The sequence below is a fragment of the Aspergillus flavus genome, chromosome 6 (genome assembly GCF_009017415.1).
Source record: "Aspergillus flavus chromosome 6, complete sequence".
Taxonomy (NCBI): Eukaryota; Fungi; Ascomycota; class Eurotiomycetes; order Eurotiales; family Aspergillaceae; genus Aspergillus; species Aspergillus flavus.
The window spans coordinates 3,460,752-3,488,731 of NC_092410.1; the positions used below are offsets into that span (position 1 = coordinate 3,460,752).

The 27,980-nt window shown below is 49.6% G+C and overlaps 10 protein-coding genes across 10 annotated transcripts; 5 read left to right on the forward strand and 5 right to left on the reverse strand.

Annotated features, from left to right (window-relative positions):
* Nucleotides 1-122: 122 nt before the first annotated feature.
* F9C07_11664 (uncharacterized protein) lies at nucleotides 123-1,527 on the reverse strand (the record flags this gene model as incomplete). Its single annotated transcript, XM_041294425.2, has 2 exons — nucleotides 1,167-1,527; nucleotides 123-1,097 (listed from the first exon to the last, which is right to left on the reverse strand). Exons 1-2 carry the CDS (start codon nucleotides 1,242-1,244, stop codon nucleotides 123-125), a joined length of 1,053 nt encoding a protein of 350 aa, XP_041148689.1. The 5' UTR covers nucleotides 1,245-1,527.
* Nucleotides 1,528-1,824: 297 nt separating this feature from the next.
* F9C07_11663 (putative 3-methylcrotonyl-CoA carboxylase subunit alpha) lies at nucleotides 1,825-4,620 on the forward strand (the record flags this gene model as incomplete). The annotated part of the gene is made up of 5 exons (XM_041294436.2): nucleotides 1,825-1,979; nucleotides 2,037-2,235; nucleotides 2,287-2,384; nucleotides 2,440-4,063; nucleotides 4,406-4,620. The coding sequence occupies 5 exons, from the start codon at nucleotides 1,825-1,827 to the stop codon at nucleotides 4,463-4,465; spliced, it is 2,136 nt and encodes a 711-aa protein (XP_041148688.1). The 3' UTR covers nucleotides 4,466-4,620.
* A 3,970-nt stretch (nucleotides 4,621-8,590) lies between these two features.
* On the forward strand, nucleotides 8,591-9,900 carry F9C07_11662 (dehydrogenase with different specificitie; the record flags this gene model as incomplete). The annotated part of the gene is made up of 4 exons (XM_041294434.1): nucleotides 8,591-9,044; nucleotides 9,105-9,174; nucleotides 9,236-9,661; nucleotides 9,720-9,900. 4 exons carry the CDS (start codon nucleotides 8,591-8,593, stop codon nucleotides 9,898-9,900), a joined length of 1,131 nt encoding a protein of 376 aa, XP_041148687.1.
* Nucleotides 9,901-10,612: 712 nt separating this feature from the next.
* Nucleotides 10,613-13,960, reverse strand: F9C07_1815123 (C6 zinc finger domain protein). The gene is made up of 8 exons (XM_071508410.1): nucleotides 13,637-13,960; nucleotides 13,397-13,503; nucleotides 13,149-13,341; nucleotides 13,032-13,099; nucleotides 12,539-12,973; nucleotides 12,224-12,489; nucleotides 11,653-12,162; nucleotides 10,613-11,579 (listed from the first exon to the last, which is right to left on the reverse strand). The coding sequence occupies exons 1-8, from the start codon at nucleotides 13,751-13,753 to the stop codon at nucleotides 11,371-11,373; spliced, it is 1,905 nt and encodes a 634-aa protein (XP_071368004.1). The 5' UTR covers nucleotides 13,754-13,960; the 3' UTR covers nucleotides 10,613-11,370.
* Nucleotides 13,961-15,161: 1,201 nt separating this feature from the next.
* F9C07_11660 (uncharacterized protein) lies at nucleotides 15,162-16,859 on the reverse strand (the record flags this gene model as incomplete). Its single annotated transcript, XM_041294445.2, has 5 exons — nucleotides 15,162-15,265; nucleotides 15,341-15,708; nucleotides 15,781-15,820; nucleotides 15,888-16,479; nucleotides 16,557-16,859. The coding sequence occupies 5 exons, from the start codon at nucleotides 16,857-16,859 to the stop codon at nucleotides 15,162-15,164; spliced, it is 1,407 nt and encodes a 468-aa protein (XP_041148685.2).
* A 711-nt stretch (nucleotides 16,860-17,570) lies between these two features.
* F9C07_11659 (uncharacterized protein) lies at nucleotides 17,571-20,286 on the forward strand (the record flags this gene model as incomplete). The annotated part of the gene is made up of 5 exons (XM_041294433.1): nucleotides 17,571-17,681; nucleotides 17,742-18,702; nucleotides 18,814-19,620; nucleotides 19,682-19,710; nucleotides 19,777-20,286. The coding sequence occupies 5 exons, from the start codon at nucleotides 17,571-17,573 to the stop codon at nucleotides 20,284-20,286; spliced, it is 2,418 nt and encodes an 805-aa protein (XP_041148684.1).
* Nucleotides 20,287-20,455: 169 nt separating this feature from the next.
* F9C07_2074937 (uncharacterized protein) lies at nucleotides 20,456-21,936 on the reverse strand (the record flags this gene model as incomplete). Its single annotated transcript, XM_071508804.1, has 8 exons — nucleotides 20,456-20,556; nucleotides 20,605-20,738; nucleotides 20,809-20,882; nucleotides 20,937-21,229; nucleotides 21,363-21,435; nucleotides 21,562-21,588; nucleotides 21,663-21,704; nucleotides 21,760-21,936. 8 exons carry the CDS (start codon nucleotides 21,934-21,936, stop codon nucleotides 20,456-20,458), a joined length of 921 nt encoding a protein of 306 aa, XP_071368005.1.
* A 1,460-nt stretch (nucleotides 21,937-23,396) lies between these two features.
* On the reverse strand, nucleotides 23,397-24,720 carry F9C07_2247356 (uncharacterized protein; the record flags this gene model as incomplete). The annotated part of the gene is made up of 4 exons (XM_041294443.2): nucleotides 23,397-23,896; nucleotides 23,958-24,311; nucleotides 24,348-24,562; nucleotides 24,618-24,720. 4 exons carry the CDS (start codon nucleotides 24,718-24,720, stop codon nucleotides 23,525-23,527), a joined length of 1,044 nt encoding a protein of 347 aa, XP_041148682.2. The 3' UTR covers nucleotides 23,397-23,524.
* A 229-nt stretch (nucleotides 24,721-24,949) lies between these two features.
* F9C07_2247357 (uncharacterized protein) lies at nucleotides 24,950-25,913 on the forward strand (the record flags this gene model as incomplete). The annotated part of the gene is made up of 3 exons (XM_041294432.2): nucleotides 24,950-25,371; nucleotides 25,437-25,700; nucleotides 25,783-25,913. The coding sequence occupies exons 1-3, from the start codon at nucleotides 25,119-25,121 to the stop codon at nucleotides 25,911-25,913; spliced, it is 648 nt and encodes a 215-aa protein (XP_041148681.2). The 5' UTR covers nucleotides 24,950-25,118.
* A 205-nt stretch (nucleotides 25,914-26,118) lies between these two features.
* On the forward strand, nucleotides 26,119-26,922 carry F9C07_2286702 (thioredoxin-like protein). The gene is made up of 2 exons (XM_071510848.1): nucleotides 26,119-26,283; nucleotides 26,360-26,922. The coding sequence occupies exons 1-2, from the start codon at nucleotides 26,258-26,260 to the stop codon at nucleotides 26,655-26,657; spliced, it is 324 nt and encodes a 107-aa protein (XP_071368006.1). The 5' UTR covers nucleotides 26,119-26,257; the 3' UTR covers nucleotides 26,658-26,922.
* Nucleotides 26,923-27,980: the final 1,058 nt, after the last annotated feature.

The window sequence follows — 27,980 nt, forward strand, 5'->3', positions numbered from 1 at the left end:
TTTTAGCTGCACTTGTTCTACCATGTCATATATAGCTGGCATTTGTTATACTTAGCCGCCAAAGGGCACAGTGTCGAATTAAATACACAAAAACGATTTCATATCTTCATGGCCATTTTGGTCTAATTCTTAGCCTTGTTTCTGGTGGATCTCCGTACAGGGCCTGACGCCGCTGGAGCGTCTGCGGTTCCACCCACTTTCTTTGATGCGATTCTCTTCGATCTGGTGGTAGTATGATTTTTGTCTGCGTCCGGTTGGTCAAGTGCATCGGACGCCTTCCGTTTCCTTGTCCTGGTAGATGGCGCGGTGACGGAATTAGGTTTCTTTGGGCTAGACTCATGCTCTTGCATTGGTGCAGTTTGCAGATCAGATGACTCCGGTTCCATTCCCATTGGATCATCGTACGTCTCAGGCGCCTCAATAGGAAACTCATGCTCGAGCATCTTAGAATTAACTGGCAAATCAGAAGCTGACTTGATCACCCTATGCGAATGCACCGTCAACGGCGGAGAGAGCGACGACTCAGCCGGAGTGGTAGTTTTCGAGAAACCATCAGATCCAGCATCAGTCTCGCGAAGGCTGTCCAACGACGACGCAGTAGACGTATCATCGGAACCGGTATCCGCCCTCTTAGTCACCACCGGCACTCGAGGAGGTGCCATATCGGAGCCAACTTTCCGCATCCTTACCCGTCCAATCGCAGGATGCGACGACCGGAATACCTCGCGCCAATTCTTCAGGAGGGCTACCTTCTCTCCATCACCGGGTTCGTACAGTTTGCGGGGTGGATTGTCGTCGTGGGGCGTTTTCCATACCGTGCCCTGAAACGATGCGATGTCTGTCTCGGGGAGGGTCTCTTTGGGTATGGGTCCATCTGGGGCTGAAAGTTTCTGCTTCGCGGTGAGGATGTCGTTGATTTCTTTGATGTTGTATTTGTTGGGCCAGAGGCCCATTGCTCGCTGGCGGCGTACGGCGGTTGGGTCTTCGTCGTAGTAATCGTCGGATTGGTCGTCCCAGTCGCTGAAGTATTCTTCTACCTCGAGTGACGGATCCTCGAAGAAGAGAGCATCATAGACTGCGGTTGCGGCGAGGTCATCCTACACGGGCAATGTGTTAGTTTCTTTGTCTGCGACTATTGGTGTCCGTGGTGTGGTGTTGAGACTGACAGCGATCTCGGGGTCCGGTTCCTCAATCCAGAAGATATCTTCGTCGTATTCATCATAGTACTCTTCGTCATCAGACATCTTGGGTATAGCAAAGCGAGAGACCGCCGAATATAGGGTTCAAAGGCGTATACGAGAGTGAGAACAGGAATGGTGGAAAACTGCCAAGTCTATTGAGTATTACGAAAAGGGAAAGGAGAGACACGAAGACCAGCCGAGTCGCAGCAAAGCAAAGAGATGAGTCAGCTTGTTGAGACGAAGTAGGACAAATTCCAGAGCGGCCGTAAAGACCGAATCAGAAGGATAGGTTGTAAGCCACCAGGACAATGGACCGGTGACGTCGGAGGAGTTCGCTGATCGCGTCTTTCCGGCGATGAAAAAAAGAGATTAACTGCGCTGCAGAAAGAAGTGGATCTCAGATAGCATCACGTGCCAGATGTTTCCCCGCAGCTTCGCTTTGCGTCGGCTCAAGGGGTCCGTCTGGGGGAAACAGTAGTACTTCCATGTAACTTAAGCTGCCTGCCTTCTAATTTTTCCTGAGAGCTCTTTCTGTTTGTTCTCTGAAAGCTTTGTGATTCTACGCAGAATATGCTGCTACCCTCCTATATTATCTGTGGTGTTGACTCAATCTTGTGATCCTAATTAGCAGCGTTTCTTTACAATGCCACTCTCGTCCCTTCTCCGCACTGCTTCCCGTCTGAGGCCGACAGCCGCCCAGAAAGCGAGAAGAGCTGCATCTACGGTGTCTTCGACTACTCCCAAAACACAGAATTCATTGGACTCGATTCTCATCGCAAATAGAGGAGAAATTGCTTTGTATGTCTGGAAATTGTGCGGTGCGCTGTTTCCCTACTAACTAAACCTTCACCTCAGACGAGTCGGACGCACCGCGGCTCAACATGGCATCCGCGTAACTACATTATACACAGATCCCGATAGCCGGGCTCAGCATGCGTTGAGCTCCCCATTCGCGTTCAATCTAGGATCCGTTTCAGCTTATCTCGATGGAGACCGTATCATTGAGATTGCGAAGCGGGAGGGTTGTCAAGGGATACACCCAGGCTACGGATTTGTACGCTTTTCTGAAGAGATGATGTTTATAAATGTGCTAACCTGTCTTTAGTTAAGTGAGAATTCGGAATTTGCGCGAAAATGCACAGAAGCCGGGCTGGTCTTCATTGGACCTCCATGGAAGGCCATCGAGGACATGGGGGATAAGAGGTAAGCCAATTACTCGGCTCAGTTGCCACATACATCTTGCTGACAGCCTTTGAAGCCAGTCTAAGAAAATCATGACGGCGGCAGGCGTTCCTTGCGTTCCTGGTTACCACGGTCAGAATCAAGATCCCAGCTTCCTCGAAGCCGAAGCGGATAAGATCAAATATCCTGTGCTCATCAAGGCAATCAAGGGAGGTGGCGGAAAGGGAATGCGTATCGCCCATAGCAAGTCTGAGTTCCAGGCTCAACTGCAATCTGCAAAGTCAGAAGCCATGAACTCGTTCGGAGATGACCATGTGTTGGTGGAGAAGTACATCACCACTCCACGGCACATTGAAGTCCAAGTGTTCGCAGACAAACATGGGAACAGCGTGGCTTTGGGAGAAAGAGACTGCAGTATACAAAGACGGCACCAGAAGATTCTCGAGGAGTCACCCGCTCCTCACTTGCCTGATGCTACGAGGAAAGATCTCTGGGCAAAGGCACGGGCGGCTGCTGAGGCCGTAGGCTATGAAGGTGCCGGTACCGTTGAGTTTATCTTTGATAACGATACCGGGGAATTCTTTTTCATGGAAATGAACACTAGACTTCAGGTTGAGCATCCGGTGACTGAGATGGTCACTGGCCAGGACCTGGTCTACTGGCAACTCAAAGTGGCTGAAGGCGCTAAGCTTCCATTGACCCAGGAGGAAGTAGAAGCTCACATGGCGAGCCGTGGACATGCCATCGAGGCGAGAATCTATGCAGAGAATCCCGATCAGGGATTCATACCTGATTCTGGCACACTGCTGCACGTTCGCACTCCTACCCCCTCAGAAGACGTCAGAATAGACGCAGGCTTCGTCGCCGGCGATGAAGTTTCAGCTCATTACGATCCAATGATTGCCAAATTGATCGTGAGAGGCAATACGCGAGAGGAGGCTCTCCGCAAGCTTGCGTCTGCGTTAGAAGAGTACGAAGTCGCAGGGCCAATTACCAACATTGAATTCCTGAAGACGGTCTGCAAGAGCCCTGATTTTGTCGCCGGGGAGGTAGAAACTGGATACATTGAAAAGCATCGCGAAGAACTGTTCACTCGCGAGGCTATCGAACCAGAGGTGCTCGCACAAGCCGCATTGGCTTGTCTGCACCACGACTCTACCCCGGTCGCTCGGAAGCAGGCAAGTTTCGAAGGCTCTGCTGTCGGGTTCAGCCCGAGCTATCAATCACGGCAGATAACATTCGCAGATCTGACGCCTGGAGCCAAGGATGGCACCAAGTTTGATGTCCGTGTTCAACAAACGGATGACAACACATTCAATGTAGAAGTTGGCGGGCGCACCTTTGAGCAGGTGGTCAGCCACAGCAATCTCGGGTCGCATATCGTTACATCTTTCTTTCCTCACACGCGATTGGACACCACGGTGATTCGTGATGGCGACTCCGTTATCGCTTTCCAGAAAGGGACGCAGTATCGTTTGACGATACCAAGGGCCAAGTGGATGGACAAAGCACTGGGAATGAAGGACGTTACCAACAGCGTTCTGGCCCCAATGCCGTGCAAAGTGCTGCGAGTGGAAGTTCAGGCAGGCGACGTAGTTGAAAAAGACCAGCCACTGGTGGTTATTGAGAGTATGAAAATGGAAACGGTCATCCGCAGCCCGCAAAAGGGAACCATTTCCAAAGTGGTACATCAAAAAGGAGTAAGTCACGCGGACCATTCCCCTGCACGAACATTAACATTGCCCGGCTACTTCTCAATGTTTGGAGCTATTGATGTGACTATTTGTATCGAGACCATGGATTCGGCCCGGTGTGGGCATGCTTTCCCGTTTCCCCTTCTCCTTTTCTCTTTTTGATTTTTGGCCGACTCGGTGACCGGGGTCTGGGGTTGGCTGGAACGGTTGCGCCCTTCCTCCACTTCTGTGTGGGAAAGCCGGGTTTCATGCACGGACCGGTTGTCAAGCTTCCACGACTTTTCCGCCAGGCTTCGAAAATCTCCACCCCAATCAATGCGAACAGACTGACTAACGTGCGCCTTGCAGGACCAATGTAAAAGCGGCACACCCCTGGTTGAATTTGCTGAGGAGAGCGGTGAGAACTAGGGACAGGTCGGTGAACCTACCGGCAGATGTACGGTCGTGTATGATCAAGGTATGGCCAGGGTATCATTTCACTCAAGGGCAAAAGAGAGTTAAGGCCGTCGGTACTCTGGGGTTTGGTACGGAGACCGGCCCTTTTCCCCCGATGGATACCGGTGGATATCAAGGAAATGTTAAAACACATCCCTATGGAGACAGCTCCAATTTCTCCCACCCGCGGTAGTAGCAGAGTTTTCGATGAGCGATGTTATTGCAATGGCGCTGTACAATTAGAATTAAGGCGCTGTCATGTGGACAACGGCACATGACTTCCTTCGGTAGTCTAAATCAATGGATCGATTATTCTGTGTTGTACAGCCGAAAAGTTTAGATTACCGTATGCAACACCGTGAGAACGGAACAATGAAGAGACCAGGCAAAGGGCAAGAACAAAAGGAAAAAAGCAAAATTAGAAAATAGGCGTCAGACCCGCAATCCCACAGTGGGGCAAAGCAACAACAAGTCAACAACAATCTATGGAAGACATTCTGACAGGGTTGAACCCCAAGGAACCTAGCTCCGGCTTCCACCCATAGAAGCGCAGAACCGGAACCCCACCACTCGGGCCAGGAATACGGCCGGAGTAGGTAAACTTGGAACTGTGGATGACACCGCGGGCCGAAAAGGGCAAGTTGTGTGGTCTTTCCAAGTTAGCTTCGAAACTGTAGCTTTTCCGCCCGAGTAGTCGCTGCCTGAGGTCTCCAAGCAACACTATGCTTAGCGTGTTGCACATACATCGCTGATTCAAAGGATACTCCAGAGCGAACATGCTGGACTTAGGAAAAAGATAAAAAGGCTACCTTCCACTACCATATAGTATTTCATCTAAAGAATGCTTTATTATTCAAATGATTATCCCTCTCCCCAGAAAGATTCTGCTCTGACACTTAAACTATGTATCTGGTTTATTAAGGTCTAAAGTGCGCATACCGTCAACAATGTATATATATACAGTTCCAAGATAATAATATCGATACACGAACTCATCCCGACACACCGAAGGCTTCCTTAAGAGCACAATAGCCACACAAGACGTAAAGAAGAGATGTAGCAGGGACATGAACAATCGTAGGTAATGAAAGTGGGCTGTGGAATGATGAGAAAGCCAAAGGGTAAAGTAATCCTATTGACTACACCAAAATAATCAAGGCTGTTACTTTCCGTAGCATATCCAGTTGTTTCGTAGAGAGGATGGGTGGTAAAGTTCGACGACCGGCTTGTTGATCCCCCATGACATCATGAAATTCTTGTATAGGGGTTGTCGTGACGAAGAAAATGAACAAAATATCGTGAGAGAATGTAGTGAGAGGAGCTTCAGGGGGAAAGCTTTCTACACTGGAGCCGATGAGCTTCTGGAGAAGTATGAAGCCTAATGCTGTGAAGGAATTACGGCTTAATGGGCCATGCTGCACGGACCAGACGTAAATTACAAATATCGGGGTCTCCCATAATGGAGACTTTGTTGCTGTTTTGGGCCTCCGATTAGAAATGCAAATGCAGGGAAGAAAAGCCAAGCGATTATCCATCGCCTTTGACCTTGTTGATAGCTAATTAGACCGGCTGGGATTGGGCGAGAGGCCTTGTTTAGCTTGTCTTCTAGAACACCCATGACTTGGTTGGCTATGTCAAATACATATGCAAATGAAAGGCTTATTATGAGGATCATTAGGAGTAGGTTTCTGAAGGCCGAAAATAAAGAAGTTCGAGTAGTCATCATGTCTATGAAGGACGTTGTGTTCAGTACTCTTGATGGCATACCCTTCGTGGGAATCTGTAACTGTTTTGCTGAAGATAGCATTCCCCAGCTCTATGCAGCTGCCGCTAAAGATCGTGTATTCCGACTACGTGGGAATGAACCATCGCCTGTGCCCGTCTGGATTGAGAAGGGCGAAAATCCTACCTATATAGATTGGTCTTAGCCGCTATGCATTCTGCCCCACACTATCGGAACCATGTTACTTCTGGAACGCTAATCTCGCTCGCGGAGTGGCCCTGAAACTATATATTGAACATAGAATCACAGGGTTAGTTACGCTAACGGTATTCGATCAGATCGAAGGTCAAAAAAGTCGGCACCTGGTGTGAGGAAGAGATCATCCAGGTCTATTTACTGAGACTGAAGTGCAAGGAAGATAGAAGCTGTAGGTGGCAAGATTTGTTTATACTACCGCTTCAAATATCTAAAGTATCTAGAGGGGTGTGTGGAACCTCAAGATCCTTTTTGAGGTGATGCATATACTATACCAAACATGAATGGTATATTGCTTGTAGTAATTTGAAGTCACCAGAGTCTACAGAGTATATTTAGCCCATACTGACACCCCACTCTCACCACAACCATAGATTAGCGCACAAAGATGTGTGGTCGAAAGAAGTGTAGTTGTCGTTCACGATTCCTTTGAGAAAATGAACAAAGTGGAGCCAAGGAAGCAGTGGTTCAGGAATTACACTAACATTGCCCCGACCCGAGTTTTACGTACTATAAAAATTAGGTAACTAGGGCTGTGTTAGTAGGTCGGTCTGAGGCGGCTAATACAGACATACAAATATAATACTTACACCGTAGATATCTACGGTGTGGCAAATGAGATTCATGAAGAAAGATGAAGTGGCTATGAAGATCTGTGCCTGATCAATTTAATGATTGATTAGTTAAGCAATCTTCTAGGTTGATGACAAAGTACGTGCAGTCTGGACTGTTGCATGCATGATGTGCAGGGTGTTGACGGCAAGTTTAATGATGGCGTTGGCGTGTGACGATAAGAGATTTCATCTTTGACTTTTATCCTTTGAATTTTATATTTTAAGAACGGGGCTGAGATTGACTTAGCCAATGATTGCGTGTGCTGATGAACTGTTGTACGTAGCTTGGGGTTGATATAGATCAGATGGAATGGAATTGAATTTCTGAGCTCAGGATTATTGCAGCGTTGCATTCTTTTATTGCATGCTCGGATACATAGCTTACTCCACTAGTTGAGTTGGTTCTGCGATTGAGGCATGAGCGTTTGTTGATAGTCGGAAGGGGAGGAGGCCATTGCGCTTCGTTCGGATGCCCTCGTATGATTATTGTCTGAATTGGGTATCGATATACTAATAGAAATGAATAACTGAGGATAAGAAAAGAAACATTGAGTAAAAGTCAGCATGAGACACTAGCGGAAAGAATTGGTAGGAAATAAAAATAACAATGATGAATAAGGGTAATGTCAAATTGACTCCAGAAAACCCTTGGAAGGTTACTTGAGTTACTAGCGGGATACCGGGATTGAGATCGTCGAGAAGCCGGTGAAACTTCTGGTGTTGGGGTCACGCGGAGGTCGGCGGGAGGCAAAGAAGCCGATCCACTCACTAAGTCGATCCTGGTCAGATCGCTGCAGGGCGGTTGGGGCCTGGCCCCAGGCTGCCATCACCGCCTGACATCACTTGATCTTGACTATCAAATCGAGAAAAAGAATGGATGGGGGAAGGAATAAAAAAAAAAAAAAAGTGAAAAGGGCCACCCAAAAAAGTACGTGGAATTTTCCCCAGTCCCTGGGGACGGTGGATACTCCTCCCCCCAGCCATTCCATCCTGAGAACCAGTCAATTTGGCCACGCTTGCAGTCATGGTGGTCCAACTTGCTGGTCCCTGGGGCGGTCGGTCACCGCTCACATTCCCCAGCTCCTTTGTTCCATTCAAGGTTTTTTTTTTTTTTGTTGGTGTTTTTATTATTTTCATTTTTCTATTTCGATTATCGATGTTTTAGAATTTTTCTGATTAATTGTGTTTCCCCATCCTTCGCCGCTTGTGGACACCTATACGCATTTCTCCAATCCTGGATTGATACTCCACGGATTTCCCCTTTACCGTAAAAGAGGCGAACAACCCATCAGACTTTTCTCCCACCATTGTTTATTTCCTGGGTATAGGGGGGACTACATATACTCCTGCTTCCCATCGATCTTGTGGACCGTTTCCGTCTTTTCTTCTATCTATCTATCTATCCCTTCGGTCATACCCTTCCTTCCCCAGACTGAGCTCCTTCAATTCCTCTTCTCCCGTGGGTACATAGCTATATTCTTAGCTACCTCCCCTTACACATACACAATGTTCAAGTCACCAGCCGCCCGTCAAGCCGTCAAGGCTCTCAGTATCAACACACGCCCTGCTGCAGTAACAGCAGCATCCCGACCAGCGGTGGCCAATACTTTCTTCCGAGGTCTCTCATCGACAGCTCCCCGTGCCAACGATGAGAAGTCGAAGGCAGCAAAGGACCCCATCTTGGCTGCCACCAACAAAGCTCCTGAGGGTGCCTTGGACTCAGAGGGCCGTTTCGCCCGTGTCGACGAGAGTTTGCAGATCGAATACCCCGATGATGAGAACATGCCTCGTAGTCCTATCGTCCAGGGCCGCGGAGGAATGCACTTCAAACGTACCCTGGCTCAATTCTCCCTAGAGAACAAGGTCACCCTGGTTACCGGAGGTGCCCGTGGTCTCGGTTTGGTCATGGCTCAGGCGATCGTTGCATCGGGATCGGACCTTGCAATTGTCGATCTTAACAGTACGTTCTAATTTGATGAACCAATTGGCTTTCGATAGTTTTACTAACTGGTTTTTGCAGAGGCGGAAGCTGAGGAGCAAGCCCAGAAGTTGGTGGAACAGTTTAGGAAGGAGAACCCCGGTTTGGAACAGTGAGTTTTCTGATTGATCACATCGATCGGTAATACCAGACGCTAATTGCTTGAATCCTAGAATGCCCAACGTCACCGCCCACTACGCTGATGTTTCCGACCCTAACTCCGTCAACGATGCCCTCTCCGATATTATCTCCAAGCACGGCAAGATCGACAACCTGGTCACCTCCGCCGGATTCACGGAAAACTTCGATGCCATCTCCTACCCTCACGACCGTCTGCAAAAGCTTTGGGGCGTTAACGTCGATGGAACATACCTTTTCGCCACCGGTGTCGCCAAGCACCTCATGGAGCGCAAGGTTCCGGGCAGCATTGTCATGATTGGTAGCATGTCTGGTGCTATCGTCAACGTGCCGCAGCCCCAGGCTCCTTACAACGCCGCCAAGGCCGCTGTTCGTCAACTTGCCGCGTCCTTCGCCGTCGAATGGGCCGGTCACGACATCCGGGTGAACTGCATCAGCCCTGGATACATGCTTACTGCCCTGTATGTGAAGTTCCGTCCTCCAGGTGTTCGAACCGTGACTAATTGTGTTTCGCGACAGGACCCGCAAGATTTTGGATGAGAACCCCGAATTGCGGGACAAGTGGATCTCGCTCATCCCCACCGGCAAGATGGGTACTCCCGAGGACCTGATGGGTCCCGTTACCTTCCTGCTCAGTGATGCCTCCAAGTACATGACTGGTGCCGATATCCGCGTTGACGGTGGCTACACCCTCACCTAGATACCCCGAGAGGGGCTGTACTTGTTTCTGATTATATATATTTTTAATATGGGCATGAGGTACGGAATTGTTTTTGGATTCGGTATAGACCGGTTTGCTTGATTCTGGGTGGTAACTCGGGCTTCGCTTGCTTCCATTCTCTCTCGATGTGGTCTGTGATGACACATCGGGCTGCATTACGACGATTATTTTTGTTCTGAAGAAGCGTGTTTTCTGGAGAATGTGTTTTGTTCCAAAAGCGGGAAAGGTTGTATTTTTCTTGTTTTGCTATGGAGTACCCAAAACCGCGGTTGGACTTGGTTTTGCATGATAGACTTGTTTTCTTTTCTTTTCCAGAGCATGAGATCATTGTGTTTCTTTCGTTGTCAACTATGGAACTACTCATTATTAATTGCTTAACTGTGACATCACACCGGGGTAGCTATTCGTCTCCATTTTTGCGGGTTCAATACGACCCTCCATGACGGTATTGTAGTGGATCGACTCCATACAGCAAAAACCTTGGTCTCCAAGAAACCAACCAAGCACTAGAATACAAGATCGTGACTACGATACAGTCAGAGCTGAGTCAGTCGTTCAGAATTGCTTTTTCAGCTTATCAATAATTACAGGTCACCTGTGGAACATCCGCTTTAACCGCCTTATCCTTCAACATGGAAATTTCTTCATCAAGATAAGATTTATCAGACAGATAGATAGATAAATTAACTAGGTAATCAAAACAAAACCAAAGGTTAGATAACCAGGTGCCCCCGCGCTAGAACCTTATTCCTGAGCTTTACGATAAAAGTACTGTTGTATATCCACGTTAACCCAGGTAAACCACCCGAAATCAATATCCTAATAAAAAGTACAATACAGCAAGTGGAGCAGAGGAACTAACTTAATTCAACCTATTCCGTTCTTTTACTCACTTTATGTCCATCGGCAAATTAGGTAATCGAACCGAAGCCACTAAATTATCCAAGTGATATATGTATAGCTTCCTCGGCTCGTTTCCACGTTCGGATGCTATGTATGAATCTAGACTCTGGATAAAGTGGGCTTTTACTTCAGATTCGGGGGTTTCCTGGCTTAGCTAGTGCTTATTTGGAGGGATATTCAGGGTATTGTCCTTCAAGATGTGGTGTTGTTGATTTAGTTTAATGGTATGATATCGAATGATATATTTGGTGAATGATACACGGGCGTTTAGCTGGAACGCAATTGAGTTACTAATGTTTGAGGCTACTATTATATATTAAGATTTAGGCATATAGCATTATATGCAGAGTAGGTCTTCGCCGCCCACAAGATAATCATACCCCATTGGAAGAGGGAGAAATGATCTTGGCTGTGAAATGGGCAGATCAAAGGATCAGACAACACAAGAAACAGCTGTAGAAGATGCTGTATCCATATTGGATATGACCTTAGAGCCAGGGCTCACTAGCAAGAGAATATGGTCGCCTCTTAAGCATAGTAAAATCATTACACCATCTGAGGAGCGCTGAAAGGATCAGGAAACTCGTCAAACACCCAATTAAGGGAATCGAAGATTTCCGCGAACCCGGCCTCGTTGAAGAAGACATCGCCCTGGGCAAGATTCGGCGGACAAATCATCGTCGGATTCTCCATGGATCCATCGAATTGATCGGGGATCATTGTCGTCGTTGATTCGGTCGGGTTGGCGGTCGTAGCTATATCCTGGTTAGTCGGAGGACAACATAAGGTAGGACGAGCGTGAGAAGGTTAGATGCAGCCGAAACATACTTTGAGTATCCGAAGGGTCTTTTCTGGGCCGAAACCGGTGTCTCCAACGCCAAACCGTGTCATAGACATGGCTCATACTCATCCGACAGCGGACTTTAAGTTGCAAAATATCTTCTTCGGTGGATTGCTCGTGATCACCTGCATTCCACATCTGCGCTAGCACATCTGCCAGTCGAACAGGGCGGTCGTGGTCCATGATACTGATTCTTCTCAGGGCCGATATTGCCCCGTTGAATAATAGCTTCCCGTATTCAAAGTCGATATGGTGTCGGAAGGTACTTTTGAGGAGCTTCATTAGACCGAATGCTGCTGAGATTATCATCTGTAGGATGTAGTTTGTCGCGTAGCTGATAAGTTGGCCGGGGGAGGTTTCGAGGTCTAGTACTTGGGTGAGGAATGAGGTAGTTGCGATGAAAAGCTTTGTAATGTCATTCGTTCTAGGGTTTGAGCCCAGGAATATGAAGTATCGTAAATGGAGTTCTGCGGCTCGGAGGTGTATCATATTAATATCTGTCCCAGCACGCTGTCAGTTTGGCAATGCCTAAAGGTGGTAATTTCGACGGAATCGTACGAGATATATTTCTGCCAAAGCTAAGTTCCATATCCCTAAGCTCGTTCTCCAATAGTTGTACTATCAGGAGTCTCTCAGGTCCAATTACCTCTGCCTGATCTGGCCTACTGTTATAGAGAGACTTGGTGATTCGATCACAGAACTTTTCGATCTGGAGCCGAGTTCGCAAATCTTCTGGAGGATAATAACCGGCATCCTGGAGTGACGCTGGCTCAAGCGCCCAGTCATATATCGTCCCTGGAGGTTGTCCGTATCCGGTGGCAACACTGTTGACATTGATAAGCTTGTAGCTCTGCCACGATGGAGGGGTCTCACTTTTGAGCTACAATATTACAGACGACCCATGTCTGTAACCGATCCTTCACAGCTTCACTGTGGCCTATTCGAAATGTTGTAAACTCTTCTGCCTGAACCGGGCGATGTAACCCCAACTGCATAGAAATCTGCATCATCAGTCCGCAGAGCATAAATGTAGCATCCTTTCGCTGGCTAGTTGTAGGAAGGGGCCAGGTGCACAGAAGGCAGAGGGCCTTGACAACGGCGTAATCCTGCGGCACGCTGGTGATAGTCGACCATAGTAGTCTGGTGAGCGGACCAGTAAGTGCACCGAGGAGGCCTAGTTCTGCTGGAGCCCGTCGGCTAGCGACGCAAATTATCGTCCATGCTTGCAATGGACAGCGGCAGAGATAATGTTCTGGTGGTTTTTGAGGGTCTAAAAGTGGAAGAAATGGATGGTAATATTGAAAAAACCTGCTAGATAATTAGATATCGAATCTCTCGTCTGAGATATAAAGACACAGGGACATACTGCTCAAATAGTCGTGCCACTCTTGGCTTAGATAGAGAGACATCTTCCAGTCTCCACATATTATCTTCCTGAAACAAGTCAGATCTATGGTATGCATAGTTTGGAGGTAGTTATGACCTGTGTCCCGATGCTGGTAGACAAAGCTTTCCCTTGATTCAGCGTTGCTGATGCTGGGTCCCAGATCGCGCTCCCTGCAGGCTGGGACACCCCATCACCGACGTTAACTTGGACAGCGTGGCCATGATGATTGGTATTGGTGGCAAGCCGTCGACGGAGCCCGGCGATCTCGCGCTCCATTTCAGCATTTCGCCTATCAGAATTAGCATCCAAGAGAAGAGAACATTTTGATTTTGATTATGAGGTACCTTCTTTTGGAGATACGCGTGAAAGACGGTTCAACCTTGCATTCAATCTGGAGTCCTTTACAACGCGAGCAGGCGTCTGCGGGGGTCTGGACGATATCACAACGAAGCTACCGTATATCAAATCCACCATTGTTCAGTCAAACGGCGAGGTAATGAAAGAGCCGAATGGGCGTCCCAAGTAAATAATCCCATTTGGGCAGTTGGGCAGAGGCAGGATGCTTTGGAGGGATGTTGGCTTACCTTTTGCTGTTTGCACTCGTTGCAAGCTTTCCTTGGACCGCCCCGCTGCTTCTTCGTAGCAGAGAGTGTCTTTTCCATGTCTTTGGGTACTATTCCCGGAGTGGTTCCGAAGGTCATTGGGGGATTGTCATCGGATTTGCATGGGTATACTAGGCGATAATCAACCCCCAAACCCCACTTGCAAGTTATCCCGGTGGCGATCTTCCGGGACAGTGTGAAGCATGTTATTTCTACAGATATATCCCACCTCTCCAACTAGGCTGTCTGGATTGATCTGTGCGAGAGAATTACTGTTCTTCGATTGTTTTAAAGATTGTGAGTATTTCTAATGATAGTACAAGGCTTCCTCTCTACTCTGACAAATCCGAATCCCTCGGTTCCTCGGTTCCGCGTGATCTCCCAATTCCCTCGGAGGATCTCAAGCAGGAAACCAAATTAATATCGCTTCACTTAATCGATCAAGAGTCATTTCAGTTGTTGGAGCTAAAGGATTGACGTCTAGATTTACAGGCGTCTTCATAAGGTAATACGTAGGGCATTCTTACTTTGACATGTAGTGAGAGTTGCAGGTAAAGGGGGAGAGGGCTTGCCAGCAAGGTTCAAGGAACGCATCGACGAGCTTGATCAAATGCTCCAGTTGACTCATCAGCTGGCGACCATTCACGCTGGTATTCAGGTCAGGGACCGGAAAGCTGAAGGTGCTCTGCCACGAGATGATAGCGACTCCTCTCGATGGAAACGCTCTCAGTACCGCGCCAGGGTCTTGCATACCTATTTCGAGGGTGGCGTTTATCCATGGTGTGTCAGTGTCCAGATCAGATCAATATCACGCAAGGCTGAAAGTCTTTGAGGATGTTCAAAGATAACGGCAGCTCTGTTGACAAGAATATCAACGTCGAAAGGAGCAAGTTCCGTTCCACCGGGAACTGCTTAAGGTTATGCTGGAAACAATTGTGCTTCCCCGGCCACTTTCCGCCCAACTCGAAGCTATCTTCAGAATATGTATAGGGTTCCCAAAAAAGCAAAGGGACCGTCACTCATGGTCAATGTCGACTTCTCCTTCGCTCAGAAAAACTTCGCGTTCAACGAGGCTACGTGAAGACGTATGAAGCCTGAAGTCGAGCGATACATCGAGGCAACCGGCATTGCTAACATCACGAATCTGACTACAGTTGGGGACTTTTGCTTCTATAGTCTCGGACTATAAATCATATGATATTCCTTACTGTTGACGCTGCCTAATTAGGCCTAGCGCTGTTGTTCTTCCTAAGCGATCTTCTTCCTAGCAGTCATGTTGGATAGATTCAAGCAATATAATCAATCTAATCAAGGAATTCAACCTACGCGATAGTCTGACATTTACTGATCAATCCGGCTTAGCACAAACCCGTTTGTGATATAAAATACAAGGGTGCCATGCTCTGTATCACCCATCAAGTGACATGCGTAAAAACCTTGGGCTTGAGGTACGTCAAAGCAAACCACTTAATGGAAGGTGCTCCAGCGACCTCTCCACTATAGGGTTTCACGAGGACTTATTGGCAGCATCCTTCAACTGTTGCAGATAATCCTCAAGGCTTAGGACTTGGACTGGGACCACCAGCTGGGCGTTCTGGATATAGGACATGACTGGAGAACAATATCACGTGAGTCGGGAACTCTGTGGCCGGGACTGTCGGGGGTTGGGGATCATCCACCACTCACCGTATTTGTTCAGCTTGTACCATTCATTCGAGATGCTCTTGAGTTGGCGCTTCGTCATGGACAACCGGGGAATCTTTTCCTCGAACTTTTCAGCCTTGTCGTGGATGAACTGGACCTGAGAGCCCATGACGTTCCAGCCGCCTTCCAGGGCCTCGACGGTGTGCATGGCGGGGCCGATCAGATTGCTGAGATCAGTGGCATGACTCTTCATGGAGGTGACGTTGGCCTGAAGCGTCTTGTGTAGTTGTTTGCTGGCCTCTTCGTCCTTGATGAGCTTGTTCATTGCCTCGATCTTGCCCTCGTACTTATCAATTTCGGCCTGCATCTGAGCGAAGACCACGGGGCCGGCAATGGTGCCCGCGATGGGGCTGATCGCGCATGCCCGCGCGGATGGTTAGCGGCGAGGCCCGAGCATTTGGAGACGAGGGGACAGAGCTTACATCCAGACGTAGGCGGCGGTCATCTCTTGCTCATACCGATCTGTGGTCGCGGTTAAGTTCGACCGTGGCTTTCCGCAGACGCGGGTCACTGGGGGTTCACAACATACCATGATCAATGATGGCCTGGTAGCTAGCAATATCATCTTGGTGCTTTTTGATCTCTTTGTCGAGGTCCTGAATGCTGCCCAGCTCCTGATCCAGGATAGTGGTCATAGACTTTTCCAGACCCTCCAAGGTGCTCTGATTGGTCTGACAGCTGGCCTCGAAGAGCTTCAAGGCCTCTTTCACCTTGCCGATGTGGGACAGAATCTTGTTCACGTCCCCGAGGAGGTCGTCGGTGAGATCGAGGATGTCCTGGCGGATACTCTCCTGCTCGGCGGGATCATTGCTATCGTTGTAGTCCCCGCACAGGGTCAGCATGGCCACGTAGTACGAATCGTCCGCGTCGGTGCTGCCCGCATCCTCCGAGTAGCTGTAGATATTCTGGGCCAGGCTGTTCATTTTATCCCAGGTGCAGAGCTTGTCGAAGTCCGTGTCGTCGTCGTCGGCGGCGGCCGTGACCTTTCGACCCGCCTTTCGACCCGCCTTCCATCGCTGGAGCGCCGTCTCGGTTCTGGTGGCAGAGGCCGTCGGATTCGCCTTCCATCGCTTGATCGCGGTGTCCTCATCGCCCAGGAAACCGGTGCAGTCGGCATGGACCTAAAGCTCAGACGGCATCAGCCAGTTTGATCCTCCGGCTTTGCCCCCGCTGGCCCGGGTAGACCGTTAGGACTAACCTGTATGTAGGCCTCGATCAACTCATCCACTTTGTTCCAGATCTTGGAGGTGAGCAAGCTGGTATCCACAATGCCCGTTTTGTTGAAATAGCTGGTGCGATCCAGCGGCAGCACGCGGCCGCCGTGGAGGTATCGGTTCAGGGCCCCCATGTCCGACTGGCCTAGGACGAAGACCACGTCCTCCTCATCGCCATCATCCTCGTCGGTGGCCGCTCGCAGCCTCCGGCTCTTGGTCGGGGCCTCGTTGATCGTGGTCTGCCCCTTCGGGAACCACACTGTTTCGTCGTCAAGGACATCCGACATGGTAGAAGGTGGATGGGGATTGTGGTCTGGGAGGAATAGATTAGGGTACGGGCTAGACAGGACTGCGAGACTTGAGGATCAGAGTCAGGGTGCAATGCTGCGACAGGCAGAGCCTTCTTGTACCTATGTCGCCTGGCGTTCATGTCTCCTCGGGGATGAGGCATTAGATCGACTGACAACTGCATATCGCTCTCCTTCTTTTTACCGCGCCCCGAGCCCGATGCGGGAGGCGCGCTGTCGGGCCTGCAGCTCGTGAGCGATTTTTGCTATTGGGCCGTGACAGTCAACGGACTTCTGATTCTTCTCGAGGAGTTGAAGTCACCATCAGTTTCAGGGTAGTTTCCTGTTTGTCGTGCAGGTGCGGAGGTCCAGGCTTTGATTGAGGTCCGGACCGCACCGTGCTAATCCCGTGGTCTGCATGTCGGGGCTCCACCCGTACTCAATAGCGGACTTGGGGGAAGTTGCCAACCAGCAGTGGCCTGATGAACTGGCCTGGGATGCGAATCGCATGACAGACGTGGCATGGAGCCAGGAGGGGAGAGTGGAGCCAGGAGGGGTCAAGAGGGGCGCCCACCCTGGTCTTGCTTGCGCCGTTCAACAATGACGCTTTAGGGCTCAGCACCGAATACGATATATCAAGGCGTAGTAGCAGGGGAGAAGTAGGGCTTTTGGCAATCGAAACATCAACAGCGACGCATAGACTTCCACACAATGTTAGCCGACACTCAGCCTAACACCCCCGCCGGCTGGCAGGCCTACGCCTCCCTGAGAGAGGTGACCGAGATCCCTGCAACTGCAGATGCCAGTCGCGATGAAAGCGGAGTAAGTCTTGGCATCCTCTTCGACTCTCTTTCTGCTGAGGTCGGTGGCTGAGGTCGACAGAGAACGGAGATTCATCGGAACATCTACCTGGAAGGCGCGGACATTCTCCAGAAGCCGTTGCTCGACTGCGAGATCTACACCGACGTTCTCGCCTTCACTGAGGGAGGCGAGGTGATTTTGTCTCCGGACGAAGATACGACGATGGAGATCAATGCCCGCGTCCTGACGGCTGATCAGCCGGTGCACCTGAACATGACCAAGGCTGGAGCTCGGAGCAGCGCCCTGATGATCTACGCGGCGGTGGTCGACCAGCCCATCAGCGTCTCAGTCGAGGGGACCCAGCGCACCACCCTGGATCTGGGCCCCGACTCGGGCCATGTTGGTGCGGACATCGACTTCGCCGACGGGCAGCTGAAGGTTTCTTACACCGCGCGGCACGAGTACGACGCCACCGAGATCTACCAAGCCTTTCTCGCAACGGAGCTGCGCGTAGCCCTTGCCCTCTTCTGGAGCCGGCCGGCAATCGCCATCTCTATCTGCTCCTACGTCGCCCAGTCGACCTACAACATCCAGGCACACAGTCTATCCAACGCGCAGGCTGTGTCCCTGGGCCAGCAGCTGGCCGCCCACGCTATGGCGGGCCCCAGGGCCAAGTATGCGCCCACGCTCCCGTTCCAGCGATACCATGACACCATGAAAGACCAGCTCGAGGCGGCAAAGGTGTTCGAGGACAAATACCAGCGCTTCCAAGACAAGGACTCCGAAGTGGCCGACAAGATCGCGGCCTGGACCACCATGCTGCAGAACGCGCAGGACCAGCGCGCCACCCGCCTGAGTGTGCAGTCCCAAACCTTGGCCAAGTATCAGGACGCCCGCAGCACGGCCGACGCGTGCGCCAAGCAGCTGAGTGACGACGACGACGAGCTCCAGGACGCAAAGGATGTCTTCGATCAAGGTCTTGTGGATTGGGAGAAAGGACAGATCCTCAAAGCGGCGTTTGCAATCCTGTCTGCCATCTTTGGTGAGCCCTCCTTCTCCCCGCCCACTTTTAGTTTCTCGTTGCCGTTATCGTCTTTCAACCTGTCTACCCGAGGCCGCTGATGCTGATACTATCCGCGTTGGGGTCCACTAGAGTTTGCGTTTGGCATCGCCGAATTGTGTATTGGAAATGATCCGGGAGGCGCCGCCAAGGGAGTGGAAGACGCCGTCGAGAGTGTGGAAAAGGTCGAGGAAGGAGCAGCCGAAGCCGGCCAGATCATGACCTCAAGCACCCTGCAGAAGCTATCGACATTCACCGAGGCACTGCAGAAGCTCTACCCGAAGGTCGATGCGCTGGTCGCGGCGGCGAATAAGTTGGCCGCTCTTCCAGGGGGCGACGAGGTGGATCTTCCCTCCTTGAACGATATCTCTGGCTCCGGAGGCTCCGATGCCGATTCCAGTCTGATCACTAGCCTGGCGGCCTGGGATGACTGGGAATTGGAGTGCGATCAGCAGATGGAGTGGGCGGCTGACCAAGAGAAAATTGGCGGCGCCAGCCAGTTTCGACTAGCCCTGCGCAAACACGCGGTGCATGGAAGAGCGCTGGCCCAGGCCCAGGCCGAAGCCATCAAGCAGGGCCAGCAGTATGTGCAAACAACGCTGGAGGTCCTGCAGTCGGACCAGGATATCCAGAACCTCCAAACCTTGCTGGATACCTACCATGGCGAGGAGGCGATCTATGCCGCCGGCCAGGCCCAGTTCTACGACCGATTCCTGCAGTTGAAAACCAGCCTGGCAATTCAGCTCCAATACATCATCGACGCCTATCGCTTCTACGCCCTGCAGGACAGCCAGGTGAGGCTGGAGTCGCAGCAGTCAGTCGGCGACTTCCAACAAAATCTGTCGACGCTGCAGACGGAGATGCAGAACGTCGATAACCAATATGCCGAGGATTTCACTCGTAAGTCGATGTTGCTCTGCCCGCCGTCAGGACGCCTGCTGATCATCGTCGTTCTCCCCAGCGTTTAACTATTACGTGTACTCTGATGAGGTGAGTCGAGTCAGTGCAGTTCTAGCCTTTGGACGCTGTACTGACCAGGAACTGCCCTTATTGTAGCTGCCCTCCAACTTTCCGCGGCTTGTCATCGATGGGCTCAAAGACAGCAGTCAAGGCCACAAGGCTACCTTCACTCTCGTTGCCACGCCACAGGCCAGTTCGCAGGCGGGGGAGCACAATTTCGCCTATCCTTTCACGAATGGCTCTCACTACCGACTAGACGGGTTGGAAATCCAGCTCATGGATGTGAAGCCGCGTCCCGAGGCCGTTCACGACGGACGCGCAGTGGTTAGTCTCAAGATCGAGACGTCCGGGTCGTACAGCGACATCCAGCATGACCAGGTCTTCTACTTCGTCAGCCCAATGCAGCAAAAACGCTTTTCGTATGAAATCGGTCCCGACGGCAGCTTTCTACGCATACGCGACAAGGCCATATTCGAGCCGACCAACCATGCGGAACCACCGCCCTTTACCCAGTGGACCATTACCCTGGAGACGCCCGAGAATGTCGACATGAGTACCCTGAACAAAATCCAGCTTCACTGGAATGGAAAGTATCGGCCCTACTGAGAGACAGGTGTGTTGAGAGTCGTCTGGACACAGTCGAAGCAGTAACAAAGGTTCCGCATCCCTAAGTGCTAGCTGTATCATCTATATACCTACTTTCAGACTCTAGTAATCCTTCCTTTCTAGTTTGTGCGTGCTTCACCTCGTGCAGCCTTGTTCCGTCGTCCAGACCTCAATTCCTGTATGCATTCTTGAACGCGATGACTGTGATGACCGGGGGGTTAGCCTTCTGTCCGTGACGCTGGAATGCGAGGCCCCCGTCCTCGGGAAGGCCTGCAGAATGACCGTGATAGAAATGTAAAGCGAGTGTGGGCTGCCTACCATGTTCTTGCAGAGTGGCCCATCTTTTCAGCAGGTTCCGCTCAACCAGCCCTCCGAGCGGGTTGTCATCCGGATCCACATGCTTATCAAGATAGTCAACTAGGTTCTGAATATCATCCTCAATAAGTGTCGCACTCCCTGCAGTCATGCCCCAAGTCCAATGAGTCATTGCAGTCCCTGGTTGGAATTCGCCACGCCGCTCACTCACCGGACATCTTCTGCACCTCCTCCAGCGAAGCGCCCATATCGTCCACCATGCTGAATCCATCCAGTAGGCTCTGCATCATGGCGCCTGGTCAGCTCGAACCGTTTCAGGTCCGCTCAACGCTTACCTTGACATTGCCCAGAGCGTTCAGGTCGTCCTGGAGGTTATCCTGGGCATCATCCTCGATCAACCGATCGCGTAACGCGGAGCCCTGAAAGGGGGCAGCCAGGTCACGCACTGCCGTCTCGCAATCACCCGCGTCCATGCTGTAGGAATGCAGATCTCTGCTCCAGATGGTGGCTTGGTCCCGAAGAGCCTTGACCTCGGAGTGGCGGTCATTGACCTCTTGCAGGACCTTCTTGCGCAGGGTCTCGTTGTCGGGATCCTTGCGCAGGGCTTCGAGGTCCGTGAAGAATTTGTCTAGAGGCTGAGAGTCAGTGGCCGTTAGCGTCGTAGGGTTGTTGCCTCTATTGAGCCCCAGCTCGACATGCTCACCCAAGGGAAGGGGAGCCGGGGAACCAAAAAATCCCCCGGTGGTGCTGGTTCGACATACCGTAGTCGTCGGGGGCACGGTGGCAAAGGTCCAAGACCTTCTGACAGACGGTGTCTGTGTAGTTATATGTTTCCTGGTTCACGGCCAAAGTGGTGTCAGCGGACGAGGGCGGTAATCCAAAAGGGGCTCGATAGAGAGAGGACCCGCGGTAGGCTCTTTTCGGTTGAGATCATTGGGACAAGGAAGAAGAGGATCGTACATTCAGGTTGAGAGCGACGTTCTGCACCTGTGATGCAATTGTCAACGCACATCCCGCCGGTCAGGGTGACTGGGTAGGGGGAATGAAATGCGCGAGCCTACTGTCCAGAATTGCTGGGCGATAGGGTTCAGGTAGCTATAGAGCTGTGTCCACCATTAGTTGGTATGCTGGATCTGGGGATTCTTCTCCTCGTCTCACAATCTGGTAACCGCTCTCCCAAAATCCGGTCTTCTGGCGGAGGCTATCATCGTCCCGGGGCAGGTTCTCCGTCTTCACAATGACATTTGCGAGCTGCTTGAACGAAGCCAACTTCAGGCAGAAGTTGTCGTTGATGAGGAGATCGCGAGGGCTGAGGAAATCGGCATCACGAGGCATGTTGAGCGTTAAGGGCGTGTAGATGAAACCCAGGGTTTGGCTTGAAGAGTTATTTATTTATTCAAATCACGGGGGGGAATAGCCTGCGAGGAAAATGATCACCATACTTCCTTCATTCGTGGCCAAGGGTGAAAACCCCGCCCTGCAATGATACATGGTTTATTTCCTGCTAGTTTGCCGTCTTCACCTTGGTGGCATGCGGGTGGCATCATCCAGCCTAGCTGTGTAGTGGTGGTGGGGCCACCATTGCAGTCGGCATGGATCGTGTAGTCCAAATATCTTCGAGCGACGAGTGAGCTGGTTGATGGAGAAACATCATGTGCTGGGGCTTGCCCTGGCTGTTGATTCCGGACGGATAGCTTCGGCGGGGTTCGGATATTTTTAAATAGATCTAGTAGATTTATTAATAATAATAATAATAAAAATATAATATCAATATTTTTATTATTATTATCTATTATTATGAAATTTTAGAATTTTTTCTTATAACTAATAGATCTTATTGTAAGAGATACCGCCAGGGCCCGATAAGTCAAATAATTCTGAATTGACGACTCACAATGCCCTGGTCAGGACTATATAATATCATACTTTCTATTTTTTACTACCGAGCTGTTCCACACTCCAGTAACAGTGTATACTGCGTGTCTTGTACACATCATCCCCAACATCCAGTCTAATGTCCAATGTAAGTGAATGGCAACATCCAACTTGGGATGTTGTGTGAACCTTGTTTAACAACAAATGCCATTCAAGATACGTTTGAACCAGGTTAGCAATTCAGATACATGTTAGCCCTACGCATCTGATGTAATGAAAACGCCTTTATTAAGAAACGAACATAGGGGTAAAGACAGATAGCACAGTAACATTTGAGAAAATAAAATACAATCTTTGTTCTGGTCAAAGTTAAATTCCTGCAAATAGGAAGGAACAAGCATAGTTGATGGGAAAACTAACATCAACCAACCTTTAATTGAGCAAGCAAGACAGAAGAACATCGGACCGCTGCCGTTATTACAACCGGAAGCGTGTTATGAACGCTTCTAGACAGATGAGGTGTGCCGCCGAGGGCTAGACTTTTGAATATGGTCATCAGTCAATATAGGCCTAGCGCTGTAGTATGGCCATGATTCACTGCCCTAAAGCTCAAAGAATCTTTATATCAGCACTGCGATAGAACTATCCATTGCTTTTCAAGTTAAGCTATGTTCTGTAGGAAGAATCTGGAACTTGGAAGTTGGGTTGGCTGGTCCTCAACCACCCGTAGGGCAACCAACTCACTATCTAGCCTCTTTGAGGCTTCAATGGTCAGCTCAGGGTTGTTATACTTCAACATCATTTCCAAGGGTTTTATTGGTGATGTATACCTCTATCGGCTGAGGCAAAAAATATGAAAAAGAATTCAAGAGACACGTCATCGGCAGGATTCGACTACGAACACGAATGTACTAGATATACCACGCTATATAGTAATGAATTACCTAAATTACTATATGCAATAGTCCAAGTCTAGCGCCTTAACCACTCGGCCACACTGACAAGGAGATGAGGATGTCGGATGATAAAAGGTTTGGATTTCAGCCCTTCAATAACTCCCTGATCCAGTCCGTCCCAAGCCGACTACAGCAGCTTTCGCCAAGAAATGATGGACGGTTTTCAGCGTAATCCCTCCCTTTTGGCACTCTCGTCGAGTCCACCGCTCAATCGCCTTCTGCAGCACCGTCCACGCCCGCTCCGTTTCCACCGACTGCCCCCGACCACACAGCTTCGTCAACACGAACACCACCGCATGCCACTGCGGATACCGCTCGAAGAGCCACGCCCACCGTACGGTCTGCGGATCTGTTTCCAGCAGATAGGCGACTTCCACCACTCCGATGGCGGTCAGCAAGAGTTGGTCTCGTTTGGGGTCATCGGGCGAGATCCCGATCAGCGGCATCCGGGTCGTCATCGTGCCCTGTGAGATGTGCGATTAACCATGATCGCGCGAGAGGGAGGCGGATCACTGTCGCCGTTACCCATTGTACAGGGATAGAGGTGTCCCAGTACTGAAAGTATCGATTTTGTAAGTGGGTGCGACTTTCTTCGAACTGGCGGAGACGGTTGTCTAGGAGGTGTGAGGGATGGCCTTCGCTGTTGCTGGGGTGGGCGTTGAGGAAGGAGCGCCGGTAGAGGACGGTCATTTCGCCGTGGATCAGGCAGAAAGTCGATTCTGTGAACTCGATGCGTTCATCAGGAGGTGCGCTTGACTCCGTGGATAGATCTGAGTCGTTGATGTTTAGGGGCAGTTTCGTGTCGTAGCAAGATTCAGTGATTAGTGTGCCGATAGCATGAAGCTCGGACGATTGACTGTCCAGCGGATAGATCGGCCACTATAAAAATCCAGGCAATAATAAAATAAGACATACCTGGTTACCAAGACTAATCAGTGCCTCATGTGTAACATACTGAGTAGAGCCTCTTTCCACAATCAACCTGCCGTGCTCATCCTCTACTCGACGGGCATTTTTCGCAGCTAAAGGAGGGTTGGATAGAGCAGAGGCATCTTGAGAAGCGGCAGCAACAGAACTAGCGGCAGAAACAGGGTCTCCTCTAGACTCTTCAAGCGCGAGATAAGCTCTCCCTTGAGGGGACGTTTTTTACGCCGAGGAGCACGACCGGGGCCTGGAAATACACACCCCGAAGTGGACTTGAGGCAGCTCTCACATGGCTGGGTCTTGCTACATCGAACCTTTTTCTGGTTGCAACGATGGCAGCTACGTGGGGTTGATAGAGCGTCATTACCAGGTTACATAGCGTTAGCCATGACTGTCGATACAGTAAATTATCCAAATAGGGAGGCAAACGTTATCGGGATGGGAATAGTCAGTACACTGCATGAGCCCTAATTAATAATTTGGAGTTGAAATAAAGCCCGAGATCGATAGCTTTTAGTCAGACATTCTTGGTGGCAACAAATCATGGGCCCACTAACTGCTTGCATATAGAAGTAAATCTTAACTAGAACGCTCAAAATTGGATCAAGAATCCAAGCCCTAATTCTTCTTGCTTGCTCAGCGCCGGCATAGGAAAGCCCGAAGGCCGAGTAAAGATACTTCGATCCCTTTATATTTCTTCCCATAAGCTATGTGAATGAAGGCAGATGCCATACTTTCTTCTTTCATTCCACTATTTTCACCATGACAGCCGTCTTAATCACCGGTGCAACGGTTAAACAAGGAGGTTCTCTCATCACAGGCCTCATCTCTCGCAACGCGCCCTTCGAGATCCTCGCCGTCACGCGAAATCCCACCTCTACCTCCACTCAGAAACTCCGTAGCCTCTCCCCCAGCATCAAGCTCGTCGAAGGCGACCTAGACAACCCAGCAAGAATCTTCCAAATTGCTCAGCACCTGACCTCCTCTCCCATATGGGGGGTTTTACAGTGTCCAGGTTAGCAGTCCCTTTGCCCTCCCTCCAACACATACACATTCACATCACTAACCCCGAGAAGGCAGCAATTGGCAACAACGCCGAAGAAACCCAAGGCAAATCCGTCATCGACGAAGAGCACTCCTACACCAACCCCACCAAAATCCCCCACTTTATCAAAAAGCACAACATCGAGCACCACCTGGTCGACCGCAGCAAGAACACCTCCATGGAATGGACAATCCTTCGACCAACAGCCTTCTACGAGAACCTGACACCCGACTTCTTCGGAAAGGTCTTCGCGACCAGCTTCAAGATGGCACTGAAGGGAAAGAAGCTTCGGGGCTTTTGTAGGATACTGTGTAGATTTGAACCTCTGTACTAATGCATTTCTTTAATATTTTTGTTTTTATGTTAGACTGACGATAATAGTAGAAGGTGTCGAACACTGGGTCCAGGTCAACATAGACCTTGGAAGGCAAATCTTCGACTCATACACAAATGCTGAGATATCTGACCTGCTCCAAACACATATCAACATAATTTGTTTTCTGAATGAGTGAGAGATGAAGATCTGCACGGCTGAGATCTATTACGTCGAATAGTGGGGAGCTGAGTTCATCCGGATGTATTAGTGGAGATTTCGAGCCCGATGATTCGACCAGGGTGTCTATTCAGCTGTACAGCTCACTCCAATATGTTCCACGTATCGGTTATGCGACGGCCCAAGCGAGGTGGGGTTTAAAAGATCGGTGTGACATGGAGGGGTAAATCTCGATATAAACCATCCACGCCCCCCTTCCATTTTCTTCATATAATCACACCCATCGATACCGTGACTAGAAAAACACTGCCGTGCTTTAACGTCACCCTCCTCCCAGAATCAGATCATTGTCCATACCTCATCATGGCTGAAGTTACTCCTCTTAACAGGTATGCCGTATAGAATCATTGTAAATAGCCCCAGTCTCCTAAGGAGCACAACTGACCATTTTCCGTGCTTTACTAGCCTTTCCGAGTTCCAAACTCTCATCAATTCGGGCCAAGTGGTCATAATCGACTTTTGGGCTCCATGGTGTGGTCCATGCCGAATGATAAGCCCAGTCTTTGAAAGGCTGGCCTCCGATCCACAGTACAGTTCGATCAAGTTTGTCAAGGTGGATGTTGATGACCAGCCGGAAATTTCTCAAGAATGTGGAATTAGAGCCATGCCAACCTTCATGGTTTTCAAAGATGGCGCGAAGCTGGACGAGTTTATGGGCGCTCATCCCAATGGCCTACATGACCTTGTTCAGAAGTATGTATAAATTTTCAGGCCTTGATTAGATATCCTACCTAGTGGTTAGGTAAAGAGAGGCATCAGGGAATGTTATATGAGATCGTTGGTTCTTGGTCATATGTCTAGATTATCCTCGTGGGCTTTGTCGTTTGATATTGTTATTATTATAAATGTAGCTCTGGTAGCTCTGCATCTTACTGTAGAGTACACTAGATCTCTTCTTCTTTTAGTGGTCGGTACATATTAGAATATAATAACTGAAGCTATGATGGTTCTTAGACCTTACTGTGGGGTTTGTTATATCTTACTCTCTTTCTTGTAGCATCCTGCTATGTTTAACGCTACAGATCTTATTTCTTCATTATGGATACGTTATCTCATGGTTTATCCATCTTTTGATATAGAACTGGCAAAGGTATAGTTCCAGTATTAACCAGTAGATAGTATGTATAGAATCAATGTACATGGGCGGTATTGGCTTGCCGTCTGGTTTCTGTGGTCCTGAAGGCCTAAAACGCGGTCTAGAGCGTATACTTGTCAACACACGGAGTATAATGATTTGAATAACTAATTATATAGTTTCTAAAGTTGTCGGAGCGCTCCAAGAACAGAAAGAGATTCAATCCTGTCGCTGACATTACCCAATATAGACTTCATTTATTTCTGTTTTTGTTTCTCCTGGCGTTGAATGTTCCTTTGCTTTACTTCTTTTTTTTTCTTTTTTCTTTTTTTTTTTTTCTTTGGTGCAGTTTGGAAGGATATGTTTTGGGTTGATATACGAGGTATGGGTGTTGGAGTGGATGTATCCATGCAAAAGAAAACTTGGTGCAAGTAACCTTTTGGCCTGAGCAAACATGCATCTAAGATTTAGGATCAAGATTGTAAATTAGATATATCATCTCATGAAGTAGTAAAGCTGTTCATCTAAACTCTTGTCCTTTCTGATCCCATATTCTATATACTCCGAATTCAACATTATGTACATGCGTGTATAAAATCATCTAACACCAAATTAGTACTTTTTAAACAAAATCAATCATACCCTCAAGACAGACCATCTAAGCTATTAAAACAACAAAACAAATCAATACCCCTCCTCATCAACAGTAGTCAACCGATACGAATCCAAACTCTGCCTCGCAAACCGACTCCTAGCCCTAAGTTCGGCCCCATACCGCATAAACAACGGCGGAACAGCACCAAACACCGTCGCCACGGCCGCCAAAACCGACACCGCCACATTATTCCCCAACCCGTCAAACATAGCGGGCGCAAACAGCGGCTAAGCAGCCGTAAGCAGCGCACGGAGGAAGGACTGCGCGGCGAAACCCACTCGCCGCATGGCTGAGGT

Excerpts from the sequence above, each read along its gene's own strand:
- F9C07_2286702 (XM_071510848.1), top strand. The coding sequence starts at position 26,258 with ATGGCTGAAGTTACTCCTCTTAACAG. Across the intron at positions 26,284-26,359 it reads GAAGTTACTCCTCTTAACAG|CCTTTCCGAGTTCCAAACTC; the intron begins GTATGCCGTATA and ends GTGCTTTACTAG.
- F9C07_1815123 (XM_071508410.1), bottom strand. The coding sequence starts at position 13,753 with ATGACCTTCGGAACCACTCCGGGAATAGTACCCAAAGACATGGAAAAG. Across the intron at positions 13,504-13,636 it reads ACGAGTGCAAACAGCAAAAG|CTTCGTTGTGATATCGTCCA; the intron begins GTAAGCCAACAT and ends GATATACGGTAG. Across the intron at positions 13,100-13,148 it reads CTACCAGCATCGGGACACAG|GAAGATAATATGTGGAGACT; the intron begins GTCATAACTACC and ends GACTTGTTTCAG.